We start from the raw sequence: 21,316 nt of genomic DNA on the forward strand, positions 1-21,316 counted from the left end.
AGCTCAGCTTCCTCCTGTCAATTTAGGCAGCCTGTGCGCATGCGCGACCTCACCTATTTCAATCCGTCACCTTTCTACAAGGAAGCGAAACGATTGTGGTTTTATATAGACAGAAGATGATAAAACATAATGCATGAATGTGAATACGTCTTTGGTTACAGTGACAGCAGACCACATAAAGTCAAGCTAATGCTACCGTATGCTACTTCACCCTATAGTTTATACATATATACATATTACTCCACTACACTAATGAATATATTAATTATTCATTCATATTGACAACTATAGTGACTTTACAGATTAGAAATATTCTGATGCTTTTATAAAATGTGATGCATTGTTAGGCTAGATGAATACACTATATAAAGTCTTAGTATTTACAATTAGAGCTGAAAGGATTAGTTGTTTAATCGATCAGTGAATCTACACTAATTAAAAATACAATATAAACTCCTGTATAAGAGTATTTTTTAGATTGTAGTATTGCTATTTAAATAATCTGAATACGTCCACAGCCCCCTCTATATTGTGATAGTCAGAAGAATGAAATAACCTCATTTTTAAAAGTGAGTGCACTATAACTTTCTTTACAATCCTAAACAATACAGCACCGACAACTGAGTGAGGATGTTACGGGATATTCTAGCTATTTAATACCAGACATCCATTCATTTTGGAGCCATAAGGGAGGCAGGTTAAAAAAAGAATGGTCAAAAGTGATGCAGGAGTGGCAGAGAAATACAAACTTTTATGGGTCAAACTTCAGGAAAACCTTTGATCCGACACTTCCCAAAATGCAACTGGATGACATATTTTATTATATCCTCTCTGACTGTAAAGTATCGTTATGTCTGAGCAGAAAATTGATGTAAACTACAAATAACTGCAATTATCAAAGTGATAATTAAAGTTATTACATCAATAATGCATTTGCAACATCAATGTATTCGTCGCCCGTCAGTTTACCAGACGAACACAACAACATGTCATCACTTTGTGCAAAAATGTCAACCTAAATGCTAATGTTCAAAATCGAACAGCTCTGCTTCTTTCTCTTTCCAAAAGGCAAAGCTGCGGTCAATGTATTTACAAATGTCCGTGTCGCTGCCACACTCATCTGGAGGCGTGATTGGAACTATAACCACTTTGGGTATGAGTCTGGAATCTGACAACGACGAGGAGGAGGATGGCAATGCCGATGGACAGTGGCTTGGCCTGGAGTCCCCAAAGAAGCACACTTTGGTGTCCTCGAAGCCGTCGCTCCACCTTCGACTCCCCGTCCGGATTTCCTGGAGAACCGCCTTGTGGAAGTCCCTCACCAGCTCCCAGGAGAAGCTGCCGACGTGTTCAAAAACTTCGAAGCAGAGTAGATGCCTCATCTTCCTCTCCTCGGGTGACAGCTCTTGCTCCAGGATGTGGAAGTATCCCAACATGAAGAGGTCAAGGGTCAAGCTGTCGTGGGTCACTGCAGCACCATCCATGTCGGGCAGGAATTGCTCCGGGGATAAGGTTACACAAGGTGGGGGATCCTGTGGGGGGTGAGAGGAGGACGAAGAGGACGTCTGTGCACCTTTGAGTTGTAGTTCATTCCTCCAGGAGGTCAGCATCTTGTCCACAGCACCTCGTTGTTTGCAGAATTGAAACATGGAGGTGGATTTCTGTTGGGGCGATGCTCCCGTCCCTCTATCTGACTGTGCTTCTTGTCCCTGTTTCTTTCTCGCTGCTCTCACTGAAATAGCATATGCAGATTTTTCCAGTGGCTCAGGAACAGCACCACTATACGCTCTTTCCTTAAGCTGGTCGTCTCCATCACAGCTTTTTTAGGAGGATCACATTGGCTCATCTTAAAACTGAGGCCTGAGTTGTCATCCTGGCTGTTCACTCCGGAATCATCAAACACGACCTGGCTGTTGAAGCCTCCTGGCACAACCCCGGCGAAAGGATAAATACCGCCAATCTGACCTTCAAAGTTGGATCTGAGGTTTCTGACCGACACCCCGGACTGTTGGATCTCCCTCTCCGCCCTCTCCCTCCTCGCTCTGCTGTAGCTGTCGGTCTCCAGACGATGGCTAAAAGCGGACGCCATCCCTACATGAGGAATCCGACATCCGCGAGAACTCTCCCCATGTGTTTGCATCATCTCTTGGTCCGGTTGCACTGATCTCTGGCCTAAATTAACTCCTAAACCATCTCTCACCCCCTGCAAACTCTTCATATCCTCCATCATGCCTTCCACTAGCCTCCTCTCACCCCCTTCCTCTGTGCTTTGTGTCAGATTCGCCACCAGCAGGGACATACTCTTCACGATCTCTGAGACACGACTGCACCACCCTGGCAGGGTCAGGTGCATTGTCCCCTCTGCATCCATCCTTTGAAGGATCTCTTTGTTAACGGAGATGTTTACGACCGGATCAGGTAAGATGGCCCTCAGCTCCTCGGTCAGCCTGGTCAGCTCCAGTTCGTAGGCCTGGCAGCGCTTCTGCAGTGAAACAGTCTCGATGTGCTGCTGCAGGTAGACCAGGTCGTCCTCTGTTAGGAGCTCCCCAAAGGGGCCCAAGACTGCGTTGTGGGTTTGGGAGTACTTCCAGCCGTCCACTGGGGGGTAGTCGTTACTCATGTCCTGTTAGAGGGAGGAAGAGATTCGAGAAAACAATCTTGAGAGATTCTGATTTTGACAATGTAAGAATTCATTTGATTTATTTCAATTATTCAGAAAGAAATATTTTCTTTCGAGAAAAAATACAACACAGAATATACGAGTAGATGAAGCATTTGATGGATTTGAAGCAGTCAGATTGGACGGACAATAATACTCTTATTAATAGCACTCTATCACTCGTATCTGTTTTGATTAAGTTCAACATTTTTCTGTCTTTTTGTTTGCACGTGAGACTTTTTACATTACTGAAAACAATAGAAACCAAACATGCAAAGGGAACGTCATGAGCCACATACATGTTCTCATGAGGCTCTGTTGTGCTCAGGTGTCTCGTATGTTTTACGGCTTCTACTCACTTTGGATTTGAGTGAGATTTTTGCTCTCTGACAGACACCTGTTTGTTTATGTAAAGTCTCTGCATCTTGTACTGTCCGTGTTATTCCGCGTGTCGTATTACATTTAAATCTCACACAAAGTTTTAAAAAGTACCTGTCTCCTCTGCTTCTCCTCATCCTGCAGCCGGACCTGCAGCTGCCGCACCATCACCTGTCGTTTCCACTCCGCTATGGGGCGGCCGGCTTCGTCGTGAGTGGGCACCAGAGAGTCGATGTCAGCCAGGATCACGTCGATGATTGGTATCTCCTCAAACAGATCCTCACCGCCCAGCTTCTGTTGGCGTTCAACCATGTGAGACAGTCAAAGCCGGATTTGTGAAAGTAACGCGTCTATTGATGCAGTTGTGGTTATCTGTTGGATTACCTATAGGATTATCAAGTGTGCACCAACTGGTGCTAAAAGTCATACTAAATAAAGTATATAATGCGCTCTATATTAAAAATAGTGCAGCATTAATTTAATGTAGGTGTTTATAGCTCATCAACAGCCTTGTTGTCATGCATCAACCCTCCTAGGGTACCATCTTAAAATAAGATGGTGTTTAGTTTTACAAGGTTACAAGATTACAATATTAGACGGTTTCATATACTGTCATAACAGGGTTGAACAATGAAATTGTTGTTGTCACAGAAAAATGCACAGAAAAAAGCCAAACTATAATATACGGCAGCAGGGAGAACAGACTGTGGCTGAGGTGGGGTTTTGTCTTTTCAGGTCCATTAGGCTCCTTACACAAATATCCCTGCTGCTCCTTAGATGAGTACTAATGATGTTGTGGTTTTTAATCACCCGCTATCGAGCCACCACGCCCCCCTGAACTGGGCCATGCACATCCCATGCCAGTCTGTGATGTTTCCAGGATGCTTTCTCTGAAAAAGTAAACCAGAAATTGCCATCTGAAGTAAAAAAGCCATTTTGAGCTTTCTCCACCAGGATGGAGATGTGCGATGACCACGTCAGGTTGCTTTTTATGCTGATTCCCAGGAATTAAAACGGCTCACTTGCTCCAAGAAAGCTCCGTTGATGTAGACATGGGGTGTGTGTCTTTCCCTTCTTTTTTCTCAAATCAACAATCAGCTCCTTTGGTTTTTACTGACGTTGAGCAGTGTGGGTTGCTCTCTCAGTAAAACTGAGCACCACTCAATGACGTCGTGCCATCTGCAAACGTCACAACAGACTTCTCCATCTCACAGAGTTAGCATCAACTAGCCAGATTAGAGAACGTAGCACAGGGCCTTTAGAACGTCCACATTATTAAGGATTTCTTTGCACGAGAACAAACCTCACACCACAACGTCTCATTTTCTACACATGTACGGTACACTTTGTTTTTGCATAACACCTTGTCATTTAATCCCATTTCTCCCAAAGACAAGATCAGCACACTGTTATGTTGCTTTTTGCACTTTACTCATATTTCTCGTGGCTCACCGTTTGTCCAGTGAAGACCGCAGTGTAGCCAGCGTGCCTCAGAGACTTCAGAGACTTCATGTGGGTCGTCAGCGTGAGATCCGTCTCTGGAGGCTTCAGGTGGCTGAACGACGTCACCACTGTGAACCAACATCACAAAGGCCAACTGTCAACACTTTTGTTTTGTTATTTGGAGAATAATGTGTCAGTTGTATAGTCAATGGAGTGCAAACATGTGGTCTCTTAGGTAATCACCTGACGAGGCCACCTGTACATGCTGGATGGAGCCTGTGGTGGGTTTCTTCAAAGTGGCAGCAGGGGTCAGAGAGGAAGAGGTCACAGGAAGTGGGGAAGGGTGGCGAGGCAGGGGGAGCACCTCCTTCACTGGCTGCTAGGGACACACACACACACACAGCAGGGGTGAGCAATTATTAAAGGGACCGTTCGTCTTTGTTTTGCTTTTATTCATATGTCCAAAGTGTTTTTGTTTATTTGATTTCGATATCTTCTGCCCTTCTAAGAGATTCAGTGATTATTTAGTGTGTGCCAACACTGCCCCTCATTGTTTACCGTATGTAAGCTCAGTGATGAATGAGAATACAAAGCCCTCTTACATGTACTGTATGTTTGCTGGTATTTGCAAAAATGTTGTGCAATCAGGTCAGCAGGTAATTGTGTCGTGCTGGAAGACACACAATGGCAGGAGTCTTCGCAGACATCTTCAACCTCTCCTGTCCCAGGCTGTTGTTCCTGAGAGCTTCAAGATGTCCACCATTGTGCCTGTCCCCAAACACCCCAAGGTAACCTGCCTGAATGACTGGAGACCCGTAGCCCTCACCTCGATTGTCAGTAAATGCTTGAGAGGTTGGTCAAGGACTTCATTTGTTCCATGTTGCCTGCCACGCTGGACCCATGGCAATTTGCATATCGTCAAAACAGATCCACCGACGACGCAATTGCCATGGCACTTCACACCGCCCTTTCCCACCTGGAGGAGGAACTGTTGTGTGCGAATGCTGGTTGTGGACTCCAGCACAGCGCTCAACACTATTGTTCCCGCCAAGCTCGACACCAAGCTCAGAGGTCTAGGCCTGCACTCTACCATGTGCAGCTGGATACTGGACTTCCTGTCGGGCCGCCGCCAGGTGGTGAGGATGGGTCGTACCACCTCAGAGCCGCTGGCCCCCAACACGGGAGCCCCTCAGGGATGCGTGTTGAGCCTCTCCTCTACTCCTGTACACCCACGACTGCACGGCCATGCACAGCTCCAACGTCATCATCAAGTTTGCTGACGACACAACAGTGTTGGGGCTGATCACCGACGACGACGAGACAGCCTACAGGGAGGAGGTTGGATCACTGGTACAGTGGTGCCAGGAGAACAGCCTCGTCCTCAACGCCAAGAAGACCAAGGAGCTGATCGTGGACTACAGGAAGCGGAGAGGAGAGCACACCCTCATCTCCATAGACGGAGTTGCAGTAGAGAGGTCAGCAGCTTCAAGTTCCTCGGCGTGCACATCTCCGAGGACCTCACATGGACCACGCACACCACTCACGTGGTGAAAAGGGCCCAACAACGCCTGTATTTCCTTAGGCGACTGAGGAAATTCAACATGGCCCCCGCATCCTCAGAACATTCTACACCAGTACCATCGAGAGTGTTCTGACAGGTTGCATCACCGTCTGGTACGGGAACTGCACCGCCCTGGAGCGTAGGGCACTACAGAGGGTGGTGCGGTCGGCACAGTACATCGTTGGAGGTGAGCTTCCTCCATCCTGGACATATACACCAAGCGGTGCGTGGCCAGGGCCAAACGGATGATGAAAGACAATAACCACCCCAAACTGTTCACCCTTCTACCGTCAGGCAGGCGATACCGCAGTATCAAGTGCCGACAAACAGACTGAGGGACAGCTTCTTCAGTCAGGCCATCAGGCTGCTGAACAAGGACTGAGACCCTCATTAACACTACACACCAGAACATATTCTGTGAATATCTATGGCCATGGTGTATATTTTATTACATTGTTTATATATATATATTGTATGTATATACATATATATATATATAGTCTCAAAAAAGTGTATATTTTATTACATTGTTTTATATATATATATTGTCATGATGTATATTCTATTACATTGTTTTATATATATATTGTTAATACTTTCTTCTTTTTTGTGTGGATATTGTATAGTTTATTCTCATTCTTATTCTTTTTTTTAGTCTGCTACTGCTGTCGGGTGTTTTGCACATAAGAATTTCACGAACCGATTATACTTGTATAAAAGGGGATGTGACAATAAAAACTTGAAACTTGAAACTTGATGCAAAGGGAACGTCATGAGCCACATACATGTTCTCATGAGGCTCTGTTGTGCTCAGGTGTCTCGTATGTTTTACGGCTTCTACTCACTTTGGATTTGAGTGAGATTTTTGCTCTCTGACAGACACCTGTTTGTTTATGTAAAGTCTCTGCATCTTGTACTGTCCGTGTTATTCCGCGTGTCGTATTACATTTAAATCTCACACAAAGTTTTTAAAAGTACCTGTCTCCTCTGCTTCTCCTCATCCTGCAGCCGGACCTGCACTGCCATCACTGTCGTTTCACTCCGCTATGGCGCGCTTCGTCTGAGTGACAAAGTCATTCCAGGATTACGTCGTATATTGACGTATCTCACTCATAACAGATCCTCACCGTCATCCTATTCTGTTATAACCCATGTATCTATACCAAAAGCTTGCGTTATTTGACTGAAACGTACCTCTCTTACTTTATGCATTTCTTAGTTAGTTGTTTTGACACATTATAATTAAAAGTCGTCTATCAACGCTGTGATCACCAATCTTGAATGTAAAAGTCCATACTAAATAAATGTAAACTATGATTGTCGCCTCGTATATCTAACAATAGTTCGGATCATATAATTTAAAACTGTGTACTTCCTTCACTTAGCAATGCATAATCTAATACTCGTAAACTATACCACGCATCACACAACTAAGAAAATCATCCATACGGGTCAAACAACTTTAAAGATAAAATGCGTGTTTATCTATACAAAGTTAAACAGCAATTTTAACTAAAACAATATGACGTTCCATGATACTCAAAATAAACAGCGATGTCTGAACAATCAGAACAACTCGAAAATACATAATCAAACACATCACAGAATAAAAGCAACACTAAAATCAATACACAGCAACAGCAACAACTAACTGACCTCATGGTTTCAGTACTTCATCATAACAGACACATCAATCCCTCGAATATTAAATTGTTTTAATCAACCCCTAAGCCACCACCCCGAATGGCCATGCACATCCCTCAGCTATTCCAGATCTTTCTCTGAAAAAGTAAACCAAATTGCCATCTAAGTAAAAAGCCATTTTGAGCTTTCTCCACCAGATGAGATTGCGGACCACTCAGGTCTTTTTAGCGATTCCCGGAATTAAAACGGCTCACTTGCCAAGAAAGCTCTGATGTAGACAGGGTGTGTCTTTCCTCTTTCTCAAATCAACAATCAGCTCCTTTGGTTTTACTGACGTTGAGCAGTGTGGGTTCCTCTCAGTAAAACTGAGACCACTCAATACACGTGCCATCTGCAAACGTCACAACAGACTTCTCCATCTCACAGAGTTAGCATCAACTAGCCAGATTAGAGAACGTAGCACAGGGCCTTTAGAACGTCCACATTATTAAGGATTTCTTTGCACGAGAACAAACCTCACACCACAACGCTCATTTTCTACACATGTACGGTACATTTGTTTTTGCATAACACCTTGTCATTTAATCCCATTTCTCCCAAAGACAAGATCAGCACACTGTTATGTTGCTTTTTGCACTTTACTCATATTTCTCGTGGCTCACCGTTTGTCCAGTGAAGACCGCAGTGTAGCCAGCGTGCCTCAGAGACTTCAGAGACTTCATGTGGGTCGTCAGCGTGAGATCCGTCTCTGGAGGCTTCAGGTGGCTGAACGACGTCACCACTGTGAACCAACATCACAAAGGCCAACTGTCAACACTTTTGTTTTGTTATTTGGAGAATAATGTGTCAGTTGTATAGTCAATGGAGTGCAAACATGTGGTCTCTTAGGTAATCACCTGACGAGGCCACCTGTACATGCTGGATGGAGCCTGTGGTGGGTTTCTTCAAAGTGGCAGCAGGGGTCAGAGAGGAAGAGGTCACAGGAAGTGGGGAAGGGTGGCGAGGCAGGGGGAGCACCTCCTTCACTGGCTGCTAGGGACACACACACACACACAGCAGGGGTGAGCAATTATTAAAGGGACCGTTCGTCTTTGTTTTGCTTTTATTCATATGTCCAAAGTGTTTTTGTTTATTTGATTTCGATATCTTCTGCCCTTCTAAGAGATTCAGTGATTATTTAGTGTGTGCCAACACTGCCCCTCATTGTTTACCGTATGTAAGCTATTTTCTTTTTAGGTGACAATACATTATTAAAACTCTCGTAAACTATCACCACCTCATCACCACCTTAACAGAGTCAGTCCCATACGGGTCAAATCAACTATTAAACTTGTTATAAAATGCGCATCTGTCCGTAATCTATACCATAAAGTTCGCATTTTAACCTAAAAAAGTGCTTCCTTGTTACCTTCAAAATAGAAGTCCGATTTGTCTGTTAAGCGGAAGTAGTATAAAAACGTCTATATTTATTCAAACAATACAATAATAAAAGGCATACATCAAAATCAATATGAAAATGCTGAACAGTCAAACAACTCAAAACAATAAACTCTTTCATGGGGTTATTTATGGGCGTGTTTACTTCTCATCAAACAAAAGAGCAGGTATCTGGAAAAATCTGAGAAATAATTTGGGAATTGTTAATAAAACATGATTTACCCTTCAACTTCCACTGATATGCATGCAAACTAATACATCGCTTCACACACACACACACACACACACACACACACACACACACTGACAGAAACACATAGACACTCACACATACACACACACACACAGGCAGAGACACACACATACTCACACACACAGACACACACTTCATACGCATACCATTCACACACACACAAGACACACACACACAGAATGACAGACACAACAGACACACAGACACGTTACAGACACAACAGACACACACTCACACACAGACACACTCAGACACACACATACAGACACTCACATACATACAAACACAGGCAGAATCACACCACACACCACACACCACACACACACACACATGCACACACACGCATACTCTGCAGACTGACCTTTGACCTCCCAATTGTCTCTCAGATATAACCCTACTGCTATATATTAATTATATTATATTTACCTAAATATAAGACTTTGAGGTCGTGGGGGGAATCCCCTCCAAAAGATTCACAAGAGAAAATTGTCACCGTGCCAATAACCCTTGTAATTATCTCCTTAAAACCAGTCTTTAGTTAATTTTGCACACTTTCAATCAACTTAAAGATCTGGATTCTTTTCAGATTCAAAGAAGGGCCTCTGAATATGAATACCCTACAGTTTTGGACCGATAGCACTGAGCTAAGGGCCCCAAAAACAGGTCTAAAGGGTCAAATTGGGCCTTATTCTCTTAAATTTGCATATTTTTTGACAAGTGCAAAAATGGCCATAATCTCCTAAATATTAGTCCTGAAACCCAAATTGAACACAGACACTCAGGACAGAGCCTACAATGAGGTGATGGGGTGAAATTTCCTCCGAAACACCCACAAGAGTTAATTGGCTGTCTGAAATCAAGGACTTGAAGAGGGTGTGTGGTTTAACAAATTTGAGACCCTGTTGTGAGTTTGGGCTGATTTTAGCTTTTTTTTTCTAAACATGTCAGAGCTTAGCTTTTGCAGGTTGTAGCCCTCCCAAATGGGTCCCAACCATGTAGGCTGGCCATATAGCACTTAGCATCCCTGCTTGGGAAGGGTTTAAAACCCGGAAAACAAAATTCCTTCCTTCAAAGGTTAACAACTCCTCAAATGTTTGTACTATATGAACAATTTCAATTGTATTCTACCCCATTTGGGAGTGGCTACAACCTGGAAAAGAAAGCTAAGCTCTGACATGTTTACCTAATTTGACCTTTGGACCTGTTTTGGGGCCCTTAGCTCAGAGCTATCGGTCCAAAACTGTAGGGTATTCATATTCAGAGGCCCTCTTTGAATCTGAAAAGAATCCAGATCTTTTAAGTTGATTGAAAGTGTGTAAAATTAACTAAAAGACTGGTTTTAAGGATCGTACAAGGGTTATTGGCACGGGTGACAATTTTCTCTTGTGAATCTTTTGAGGGGATTCCCCCACGACCTCAAAGTCTTATAGTTAGGTAAATATAATATATTTTAATATATAGCAGTAGGGTTATATCTGAGAGACAATTGGGAGGTCAAAGGTCAGTCTGCAGAGTATGCGTGTGTGCATGTGTATTTGTGTGTGTGGGTAAATGCGTGTGTGATTCTGCCTGTGTTTGTGTATGTAGTGTCTGAGTGTGTGTCTGTGTGTGAGAGTGTGTGTGTGTGTCTGTCATTCTGTGTGTGTGTGTATGAGAGTGTGTGTCTGTGTGTGTGAGTATGTGTGTGTGTGTGCATGAGAGTGTGTGTCTGTGTGTGTGAGTATGTGTGTGTCTCTGCCTGTGTGTGTGTGTACGTATGTGTGTGTGTGTGAGTGTCTATGTGTGTGTGTGTGTGTGTGTGTGTGTGTGTGTGTGTGTGTGTGTGTGTGTGTGTGAAGGATGTATTAATTTGCATGCATATCAGTGGAAGTTGAAGGGTAAACTATGTTTTATTAACAATTCCCAAATTATTTCCCAGATTTTTCCAGATACCTGCTCTTTTGTTTGATGAGAAGTAACACGCCTCGTAAATAACCCCATGAAGGGTTTATTGTTTTGAGTTGTTTGACTGTTCAGCATTTTCCTTATTGATTTTGATGTATGCCTTTATATTGTATTGTTTGAATAAATATAGACGTTTTATACTACTTCCGCTTAACAGACAAATCGGACTTTAATTTGAAAGGTAACAAGGAAGCGCACTTTTTTTAAGGTTAAAATGCGAACTTTATGGTATAGATTACGGACAGATGCGCATTTTATAACAAGTTTAATAGTTGATTTGACCCGTATGGGACTGACTCTGTTAAGGTGGTGATGAGGTGGTGATAGTTTACAGTTTTAATTAATGTTTTGTCACCTAAAAAAAAAAAATAAAGGAGAGTCACCAGCAGCAAGTCTTCACGCCAATTCATATGATCCGACAACGCTTATTGCTGTCAGAATACGCAGGCGAAACAACATATAACATAATAATAAATAAGACTAGAGGACGCTTTTTACAATTCATAACAGCATTGTAGAAAAGAGAGATAACAAACGGCAACGATACGTTGATCAGAGACGTATTTGTTATTATAATACGTCAAATACAAACGTAATCTGGAGAGAAATACGTTTCAGTCAAACGTAATTTGGAGAGAAATACGTTTCAGTCAAACGTAACTGCAAATTGCATTTTAGGTCTGGGGGAACGTAATTTTTGTGATACAGGGTTGGTTCAACCATGTGAGACAGTCAAAGCCGGATTTGTGAAAGTAACGCGTCTATTGATGCAGTTGTGGTTATCTGTTGGATTACCTATAGGATTATCAAGTGTGCACCAATTGGTGCTAAAAGTCATACTAAATAAAGTATATAATGCGCTCTATATTAAAAATAGTGCAGCATTAATTTAATGTAGGTGTTTATAGCTCATCAACAGCCTTGTTGTCATGCATCAACCCTCCTAGGGTACCATCTTAAAATAAGATGGTGTTTAGTTTTACAAGGTTACAAGATTACAATATTAGACGGTTTCATATACTGTCATAACAGGGTTGAACAATGAAATTGTTGTTGTCACAGAAAAATGCACAGAAAAAAGCCAAACTATAATATACGGCAGCAGGGAGAACAGACTGTGGCTGAGGTGGGGTTTTGTCTTTTCAGGTCCATTAGGCTCCTTACACAAATATCCCTGCTGCTCCTTAGATGAGTACTAATGATGTTGTGGTTTTTAATCACCCGCTATCGAGCCACCACGCCCCCCTGAACTGGGCCATGCCAGTCTGTGATGTTTCCAGGATGCTTTCTCTGAAAAAGTAAACCAGAAATTGCCATCTGAAGTTAAAAAGCCATTTTGAGCTTTCTCCACCAGGATGGAGATGTGCGATGACCACGTCAGGTTGCTTTTTATGCTGATTCCCAGGAATTAAAATGGCTCACTTGCTCCAAGAAAGCTCCGTTGATGTAGACAGGGGGTGTGTGTCTTTCCTTTCTTTTTTCTAAAATCAACAATCAGCTCCTTTGGTTTTTACTGACGTTGAGCAGTGTGGGTTGCTCTCTCAGTAAAACTGAGCACCACTCAATGACATCGTGCCATCTGCAAACGTCACAACAGACTTCTCCATCTCACAGAGTTAGCATCAACTAGCCAGATTAGAGAACGTAGCACAGGGCCTTTAGAACGTCCACATTATTAAGGATTTCTTTGCACGAGAACAAACCTCACACCACAACGTCTCATTTTCTTCACATGTACGGTACACTTTGTTTTTGCATAACACCTTGTCATTTAATCCCATTTCTCCCAAAGACAATATCAGCACACTGTTATGTTGCTTTTTGCACTTTACTCATATTTCTCGTGGCTCACCGTTTGTCCAGTGAAGACCGCAGTGTAGCCAGCGTGCCTCAGAGACTTCAGAGACTTCATGTGGGTCGTCAGCGTGAGATCCGTCTCTGGAGGCTTCAGGTGGCTGAACGACGTCACCACTGTGAACCAACATCACAAAGGCCAACTGTCAACACTTTTGTTTTGTTATTTGTAGAATAATGTGTCAGTTGTATAGTCAATGGAGTGCAAACATGTGGTCTCTTAGGTAATCACCTGACGAGGCCACCTGTACATGCTGGATGGAGCCTGTGGTGGGTTTCTTCAAAGTGGCAGCAGGGTCAGAGAGGAAGAGGTCACAGGAAGTGGGGAAGGGTGGCGAGGCAGGGGGAGCACCTCCTTCACTGGCTGCTAGGGACACACACACACACACAGCAGGGGTGAGCAATCATTAAAGGGACCGTTCGTCTTTGTTTTGCTTTTATTCATATGTCCAAAGTGTTTTTGTTTATTTGATTTCGATATCTTCTGCCCTTCTAAGAGATTCAGTGATTATTTAGTGTGTGCCAACACTGCCCCTCATTGTTTACCGTATGTAAGCTCAGTGATGAATGAGAATACAAAGCCCTCTTACATGTACTGTATGTTTGCTGGTATTTGCAAAAATGTTGTGCAATCAGGTCAGCAGGTAATTGTGTCGTGCTGGAAGACACACAATGGTTCCCAATTAGTTTCGGCCATTTTAGCCATGAACCTTTTTTCACAACAGATATATTTGAGCAGGAAAAGCACAACCGTAGCGGGTAATATTAACAATAGCTCCTTTCCAATAATCATTGTAACACAGCAATTAGTGAAGTGAGTACAGTAGTCATCTCAGCCAATAGGATCAAGCGACCGGTTACATGAGTGAGCGTGTGAGTGTGCGCCTCAGAGTCTCCACGGCTGTTCTCGCAATCTGCTGCAGCGAACTGCACAATATGTTGTGTGGACAGTTACGGCCGCAAGCTCAGGACCTCCTGTTGCCCGTTACAGAGTGTTACAGAGTGTTACAGTGTGTTACAGTGTGGTACAGTGTCTTACAGTGAGTTCCTGTGTGTGTCAGTGTGTTAAAGTGTGTTACAGTGTGTTCCTGAGTGTTACAGTGTTTTACAGTGTGGTACAGTGTGTTACAGTGTGTTACAGAGTGTTACAGTGTGTTACAGAGTGTTACAGTGTGTTGCAGTGTTAGAGAGTGTAACAGTGTGTTAAAGTGTGTTACAGCCTCAGAGTCTCCACGGCTGTTCTCGCAATATGTTGTGTGGACAGTTACGGCCGCAAGCTCAGGACCTCCTGTTGCCCGTTACAGTGTGTTACAGAGTGTTACAGTGTGGTACAGTGTGTTACAGAGTGTAACAGTGTGGTACAGTGTGTTACAGAGTGTAACAGTGTTTTACAGTGTGGTACAGTGTCCTGCTGTTAGTTCACTTCCTGCACTGAGGATTGGTCACCTTGCTGTTCTCCATGTTGGCTCGGTTCATTCAAACTCAAGACGTTCAAAGCAGCAGGAGCTCCTTTTACTGAAAATAATAACAAAAATAAAATGCAGTAACAACCACCAGATGAAATGAGCAAAACAAAGTTAACACAGATCAGTGAGTATAAACTATTTCAAAGTAATCATCTAAGAGACTGAGGCCCCCTTGATGCCACACATGCTCAATTCAACACAGGCCGGAGCTCGTAGTAATTGGAAGAAAAACAAAAAGTGTTGAAACAGGACCCCGGTCATTGAAGGTAGCGTATCCCACCCAGAGTGCAGGAGAAAGTGTGTTGGAGCTTGGAGAGACATGATATCCTGCGTCAGGTGACCTTACTGATTCACGGGACTTTCTAACGAGCTCCACGCCATTCAATAACATAAATACTACAAACACATTTACAGCGTTTCTCCCAATTATATGCATAACGCAACGTAAGAAGTCAAATCCCTTGTTAGTGGAAGCTAGCTTTATTTAATGCTTTATCTTTTACATATATTAATATCATTTTCAAAGATTTCATATGAAGTGCATGTATCGTCTAATATCTTCATTCCACCTGTTTTGGGGGAAAGCTTGAAACACATTGGATGTGTTGCATGCTAAATGTGTTGTATTTAGTGCATTTACCAATCTAATGCGTTCGTTCCACCTGTTACTGGCAAATGTGCAATATATATTACTTGTGTATAATAATTCAAACTAAAACATTGTGTTATATGTCTTATGTTGTTTGTCTGTAACTCATTGTTAGTGCTAGAGTCAGGATGCTCTTGAAAACGTGATTGTATCTGATCTCAGTAAAGCTTCGCTGGTTAAAGAAAGTTCAAAATGTAACCTCTCTAAAAAAATGTTACATAATTATGTGCATTTAACTTTCTTCTTTTAAAGAAAGAAAAGAAAAAAAGAAAATATATTACTTTATTCCCCTTAAATTCCAGATCTATACAGTATGTGTATCAGGATGCATGCAGTACTTACGATGTGGTCCAGAAACTGTGGAATCACCAACAAAGTGACTGTGGATGAACAATATAGGTTTAAAAAATGTAATCAGAATGGAAAAAGTAACAAGGCAGAACATCCAGATGGTGTTGTCTCTTTACTCTGGAGCAGCCAGTAAACAGTCAGTCCAAGGAGCAGCATCACCCAAACCTCAGATAGGGGGCCTTCTTAGTGTGCATAATTAAAGCAGTGGGATAGGATGACCTGCACTTGGAAGTATGGAACAATAGCTCCGTGAATGTATGTAGGAGACAACATACTGTTGGCTGATGGAGCAGGCGTGTGCGTGTGCTTCTAGTTGAACACCTTCTCACGTGTGTGTGTGTGTGTGTGTGTGTGTGTGTGTGTGTGTGTGTGTGTGTGTGTGTGTGTGTGTGTGGTTCACTCTGATGACTCAACACTACATCCACAGCTGCTCTAACAATGCTTCCTGTAGCACAAGTTATTATTTCTCGTATCTCACAGATTTGACTATTTTAAGTGTGTTATTATATATTATTTATTATTCTGCCACCAGCGGTTGGTTTTACATTTCGTTGCTATACCAACCCCTAATACCTCGTGCCTGAACTACACCATAACACCATCACAAGTCTTTACACGCACACTTCTTGTATCTATTTCTTGCATGAGGACAATCTTTTAGTAATGGTTTTACTAAAGCTGATTTGCGATTGTTTATTTGTGATTTGTTGATTTATTTTTCCTATAATCAATATAGTGACAGCTATAGCTGAGGCTAATGTGACATTCATAGTCACGCTAACTGTTACTGTACTTTACTCTGTTTACTTGTGCTGTTGTGGACTTTGTATAAATACTAAATATCTATTGTGTTTAACTTCATTTCACTTGATATTTCACGACCGATACTCTTCCTTATATCTTCTTACGTTTATTTACTGGTATACTTTTGTGAAAAATGTTTGCTTGATTATATTCATTCATTTGAAGACGTTTGAATAAACTCTCTCTCTCTCTTTATGGCTCTTTTCTTTGTCTTTAAAAAAATATATGTAATAACTACAATTTAATAAGCTGTCTAATACTGTGTCCAGTTTCCTTTCTTCACCGTTGCTTTCAGTGACTCTGTCTTCAAACTATACGGGAGTGTCTCGCTCTCTGCATCGCTGTACAAGCAGTGACTGCAGGCGGACAGGTGGACAGAGATATGGTAACAGACAGACAACACACGATTAAATATTCAACATTCATTACATCTAAAGGCTGACAGTTATCTTACCAAACGCATTGTTCATCAATAGTGTGCTGTAACCTCAGTATCTAATGGGGGGCGGGTGACCCTTACCCAGCCCAGGGCCTTTGTCCAGTGTTTCTGCCTCTGTTACCAGGGGATTAGTCTGACTGACCCTTCTGCAGCTGAGCACATGGTGAGTAGAACATAATCAATAATGGAAGGCAGCACAAACGCAGAAGAACAGTCTCACACAGGCGATCAAATGTGTTTACCCTGAGCAAAAGTACAGAGCGTTATGCAACCGGCATGAGAGGAGCGTGATGTTATGTTCTCCATTTATTAGGTTTCTCTATCCGCAGGAACACTGCCAGGGTTGTTTTGACTCTTTAGTACATATTAAACCGGTTCAGTGTAAAGGATACTTTGCTAAAGAGATATTTTTAAGTGATGAAAGGCTGTTATGGTTATGATTTGGATCTAAAAATACAATTGAGGACATTTAAAGATACCAAGTTTAGAAACATTATTTATATCTGATATGGATTTCTTAGCTAATCTGGCAAAAAACACGTCCTGTCATTTGTATTCAGGTTAATCCATTTTGTGTTCATCAGTGAGCTTAAGAGAGGCTGGAAGGTGGATTTAGTTGATTTTTGGCAGAGCCAGGATAGCTGTCTCCATTTCCTGTCTTTATGCTAAACTAACCGACTGCCTCTAGCTTCATATTGAAGAGATAGACATGAGTGTGATATCAATCTACTCATCTAACTCTCAGCAGCAGAGCGAATACACATATTTCCAAAAAAGATCTAAATCAAAAGGTTCCAGATAATGCAGGCCTATCTGCTTCTCCAGAAGGACATGCTCATATTTTATGAAGTTTAATCTATCCATTGCTTTTGGACAATCATGTTTTCTCATTGAAATGAGGGATGGAAGCAGGATCCACAGTGGTGTGTCATAAGTCAGCCCATTCCTCATAATAAACTAACACAAACATATAATCTGACGTTTTGATATTGTACCTACCTTCTGTGGGAAATCATATTCGAGGTCTGTTATGGTTAACCCTCCTGTTATGTTCGTTTCTTACATACAGCCGTGATGTTCCCGGGTCAATTTGACCCGGTTAATGTTGAATCATCCAAAAGTGGTCAGAAACCAAAAAATTCTAAAAACTATAGTTTGTACATCATCACCAACAACATTACTAACAATTAAATCAGTTTTTAGTGGAATTGAGTTATTTACCCCTCCATAGATCAGAGTTCAATCAAGAGCACTCACTCGTTTTAATGAAAAATACATGTTCAAACTATTTTTTAGGAACATTGAAAGAATCTAAATCTAAATTGCATTAGTCTACCATAATATGTATTTTCTCCTCAATTTTATTTGCATTTTGTAATTTTTTTCTTCTTCATGGGGTGATGTAGAGATGAGACACCTGTGCTGTTCAGGGTCATAATGACCCGCCCACTAAAAATCAAGCCAAATGAGTCATAAAGGATTTGTATTGAAAGTAAACTTTAGTTATGTTTATTTTTAGTGTTAAGATGCATAAATTATATGATAAAAGATGACCAAAGGCCAGCACACAGTCATCCTCTTGGTGCAGTCGTATGTATCTGCAGAGTGTAATGTTGTAGAACTGCTCAGCAACCATTTTGTATGTTTAGCCCTCCCCTGCTAAGGCGTGCGTGGAGTTTTCCCGCAGGGAAAAATAAAGGTTCCCGTCAAAATAGTATCTGTATTTCTCACACAGGTGCGGTCGTTAGAAAGAGAATGTGTGTGTGTCTGAGATTGGGATGAGACAGGGTGTGTGTCTCTCCCAGTCAGACAGACAGTATATTAGAAGTACTATAGGCCTACTACATATGTATTAGTTGTGACATGAAAGAAACCCTCACATTAGTGTCCCATGTCCAATAAAGGTGTATTTAGGGGGAAGTTAGAAGATGATAAACATTGTTTAGTCTGTAAAGTGTGCTTCTCATGTAGAGTGATGGGCACACAGCAGGATAGAGATGGTTCCCATAACAACCACCTGATTCTTTTGTTTGAAGTTTGAAATGTGTACAACTTTATATATGGGGTTGTGAACGGGGTGTGTGTGTGCTGATATGTGTGTTTGTGTGTGTGTTGGTGTCTGTGCGCGCGTGTGTTAGTGTGTGTGTGTGTGTTGGTGTGAGTGTATGTGTTGAAACTTGGTGGGAGGGAGTAAGAAAGACTGTCCTACATTTACAAAGAAAGAAATAGTCTAAACGTGACTCTTCTGATGACTTTTAGCCTTCACTTTCACAGCCGGGTCAAATTGACCCGGGAACATTATCTCTACCTGACCAAAATTCAGTCTTCCTTCTCTAACCCCAAAAAACTCTTCTCTATCTTTTCCAACCTCCTTGATCCCCCCCCCCCCCCCTCCTCTCACCCTTTTTGCCGAGCCACTTTGTTTTTACTTTACAACAAGATATAGACGCCCTCCTTTCCTTTACCAATCCATCTCCTCTATCACCACCCCTTCACTAACTCTTCTTCCCCTCTCCTCTTTCTCTCCCCCCCTTTCCTATCCAAATATTTCAGACTGACCTCCTCCGCCTGCCGACTCACCTGCGCCTCCCCCTCTCCCCATTCTCCTCTCTGTCTCTCCACCCTATTGCCCCTGACACCCTGACCTTCCTCATTAACAGCTCCTCTCCCTCTCAACTGGCTGTTTCCTCTCTAACTCTCGAGGAATCCTCTCAAAACCCTCCCTGAAAACCCCGCAGACCCGTCCTTCTGAACCAGTCTCCTCTCTTCTCTTCCTTTCTCAAAAAACTCTGTCTCCTATCTTGAGCAAGTGTCCTCCTATCTCCACAGTAACAACCTTCTACCATCCTCACGCCCTGGATTCAAGGCCGGCACTCCACACCGACAGAGCTCCTCTCTACTTGTCTCTTCTCAGCTTCACACTGCCTCTCTCTCCCTCCTCTCTCTCCCTTCTCCTGACTTCTTCACCTCCTGCAGCATTTGACAGTAGGAACCTTGAGATCTTGATCTCTTCTTCAGGACCTGGGGACCCTGGGACCTCAGACTCTACTTTCCTACAGCACCTGCCAGACTTACTAACTCTCTCACTACTGGGGTTCCTCAAGGTCTCTCTCACTACTCCCCTCTCCTCCTATACAAATTCCCTCTTCTCTCCGTATACAAATTCTCCTACATCTGCTATATCGCTCGCATGGCTTCTCCTACCATAGCTCCACCCTGACACCACAACTGATCTTCTCGTGACACACACCCGCCTGCTGCATGTCCACTGCCTGTCTGACCTGACTGACTGACACCATCTGATGAATGTCCTGAGACACCTCCCTGCCTGATTGACACTGGACTTCTATCCCACCAGGACTCCCCCCTCACCACCTTCAACAGCCCTGTGTGGCCCTTCCACCCACTGCCCCAGGCCAGATACACCACTCCACTCAACCTGGTCCTCAACGGCCAACATCGCCAACATGGCCACCCCTGTGTACATCTGGCTGCAACAACATCGGAGAATACTCACTCTTGCCAGGCCTTACGCAGGGTTCTTACCGCTCCTGATCCAGAAGGCAGAGTCATTCTGGTTGCTACTCATCTCTCCCTGGCTGACTCTGGTTCCCAGCAGGCCATCCACCCTCCCAGCTCATCCAGAATGCAGCAGCTCGACTGACAGCCAGCCTCACCCACCACACCACGCTCTCTCCTCCACCCACCACCACTGTCCGCTCGGATCCGCTTCAAAACACTGGCGCTGCGTCTGCAGTTCACGGGTCGGACGGGTCCCCGCCGCCATCTCGGATATGGTCACCCGTCTACACCCCGCACCGCTCACCCGGTACACTAACAGACTAATGACTAACGACTACTGCACCATCACCCCGACTTCCTAACTGGATCGCAGAGTGGCTCCTGTAGCTCAGTGGTGGACATCAAGCCCCACTGACATCAGGACAGCAGAAAGTCTCATCTACCATCAGAACTCACTTACACCTACACCTTACTACCTAAGATTAAAACATTTATAGTTTGGATAGCACTTACTTAGCACTTGATAGTATGTTTTCTTAGTTGTTGAAATGTTACTTACTTGCTGTATTCTTGTTTTAGTTTGTTCTGTTTGTGTAAAATGGTTGTTTTGTGTTCGTTGTAAAGTCGCCGGATAAAAGCGCCTGCTAAATGTAATATATATACCTGCAGGGGGGGGTTGCAAATACATTTTTTTTTTGTATTTTTTTTTTACGTTGATTACACTAAATAAAGTAAGCAGAAGAAGTTTTATACAGAAAGAGTACTTAGAAGTATTTTTCCTAGATTTTCAAACTTTGAAACGGGTCAATTTGGAGGGTTAATATTATTTTTGAGAAATAAGCTTTTAATATAGCTTTTTTTTGCATGCACTACAGCGCTGCATAATTCTAATAAGCGTTAAAATGCAAACAT

General features: G+C 42.8%; 1 protein-coding gene across 1 annotated transcript; it reads right to left on the reverse strand.

The window, feature by feature from the left end:
* Positions 1–1,014: 1,014 nt before the first annotated feature.
* LOC130198432 (espin-like protein) lies at positions 1,015–20,351 on the reverse strand. The gene is given in 11 exon segments (XM_056421594.1): positions 1,015–1,753; positions 1,756–2,122; positions 2,240–2,623; positions 3,152–3,331; positions 4,490–4,608; positions 4,724–4,859; positions 8,348–8,466; positions 8,582–8,717; positions 13,172–13,290; positions 13,406–13,540; positions 20,255–20,351. Coding segments are annotated over 11 exon segments (2,523 nt in total). The 3' UTR covers positions 1,015–1,022.
* Between the last annotated feature and the right edge of the window lie 965 nt (positions 20,352–21,316).

Source organism: Pseudoliparis swirei, chromosome 8 (assembly GCF_029220125.1).
Source record: "Pseudoliparis swirei isolate HS2019 ecotype Mariana Trench chromosome 8, NWPU_hadal_v1, whole genome shotgun sequence".
Taxonomy (NCBI): domain Eukaryota; kingdom Metazoa; phylum Chordata; class Actinopteri; order Perciformes; family Liparidae; genus Pseudoliparis; species Pseudoliparis swirei.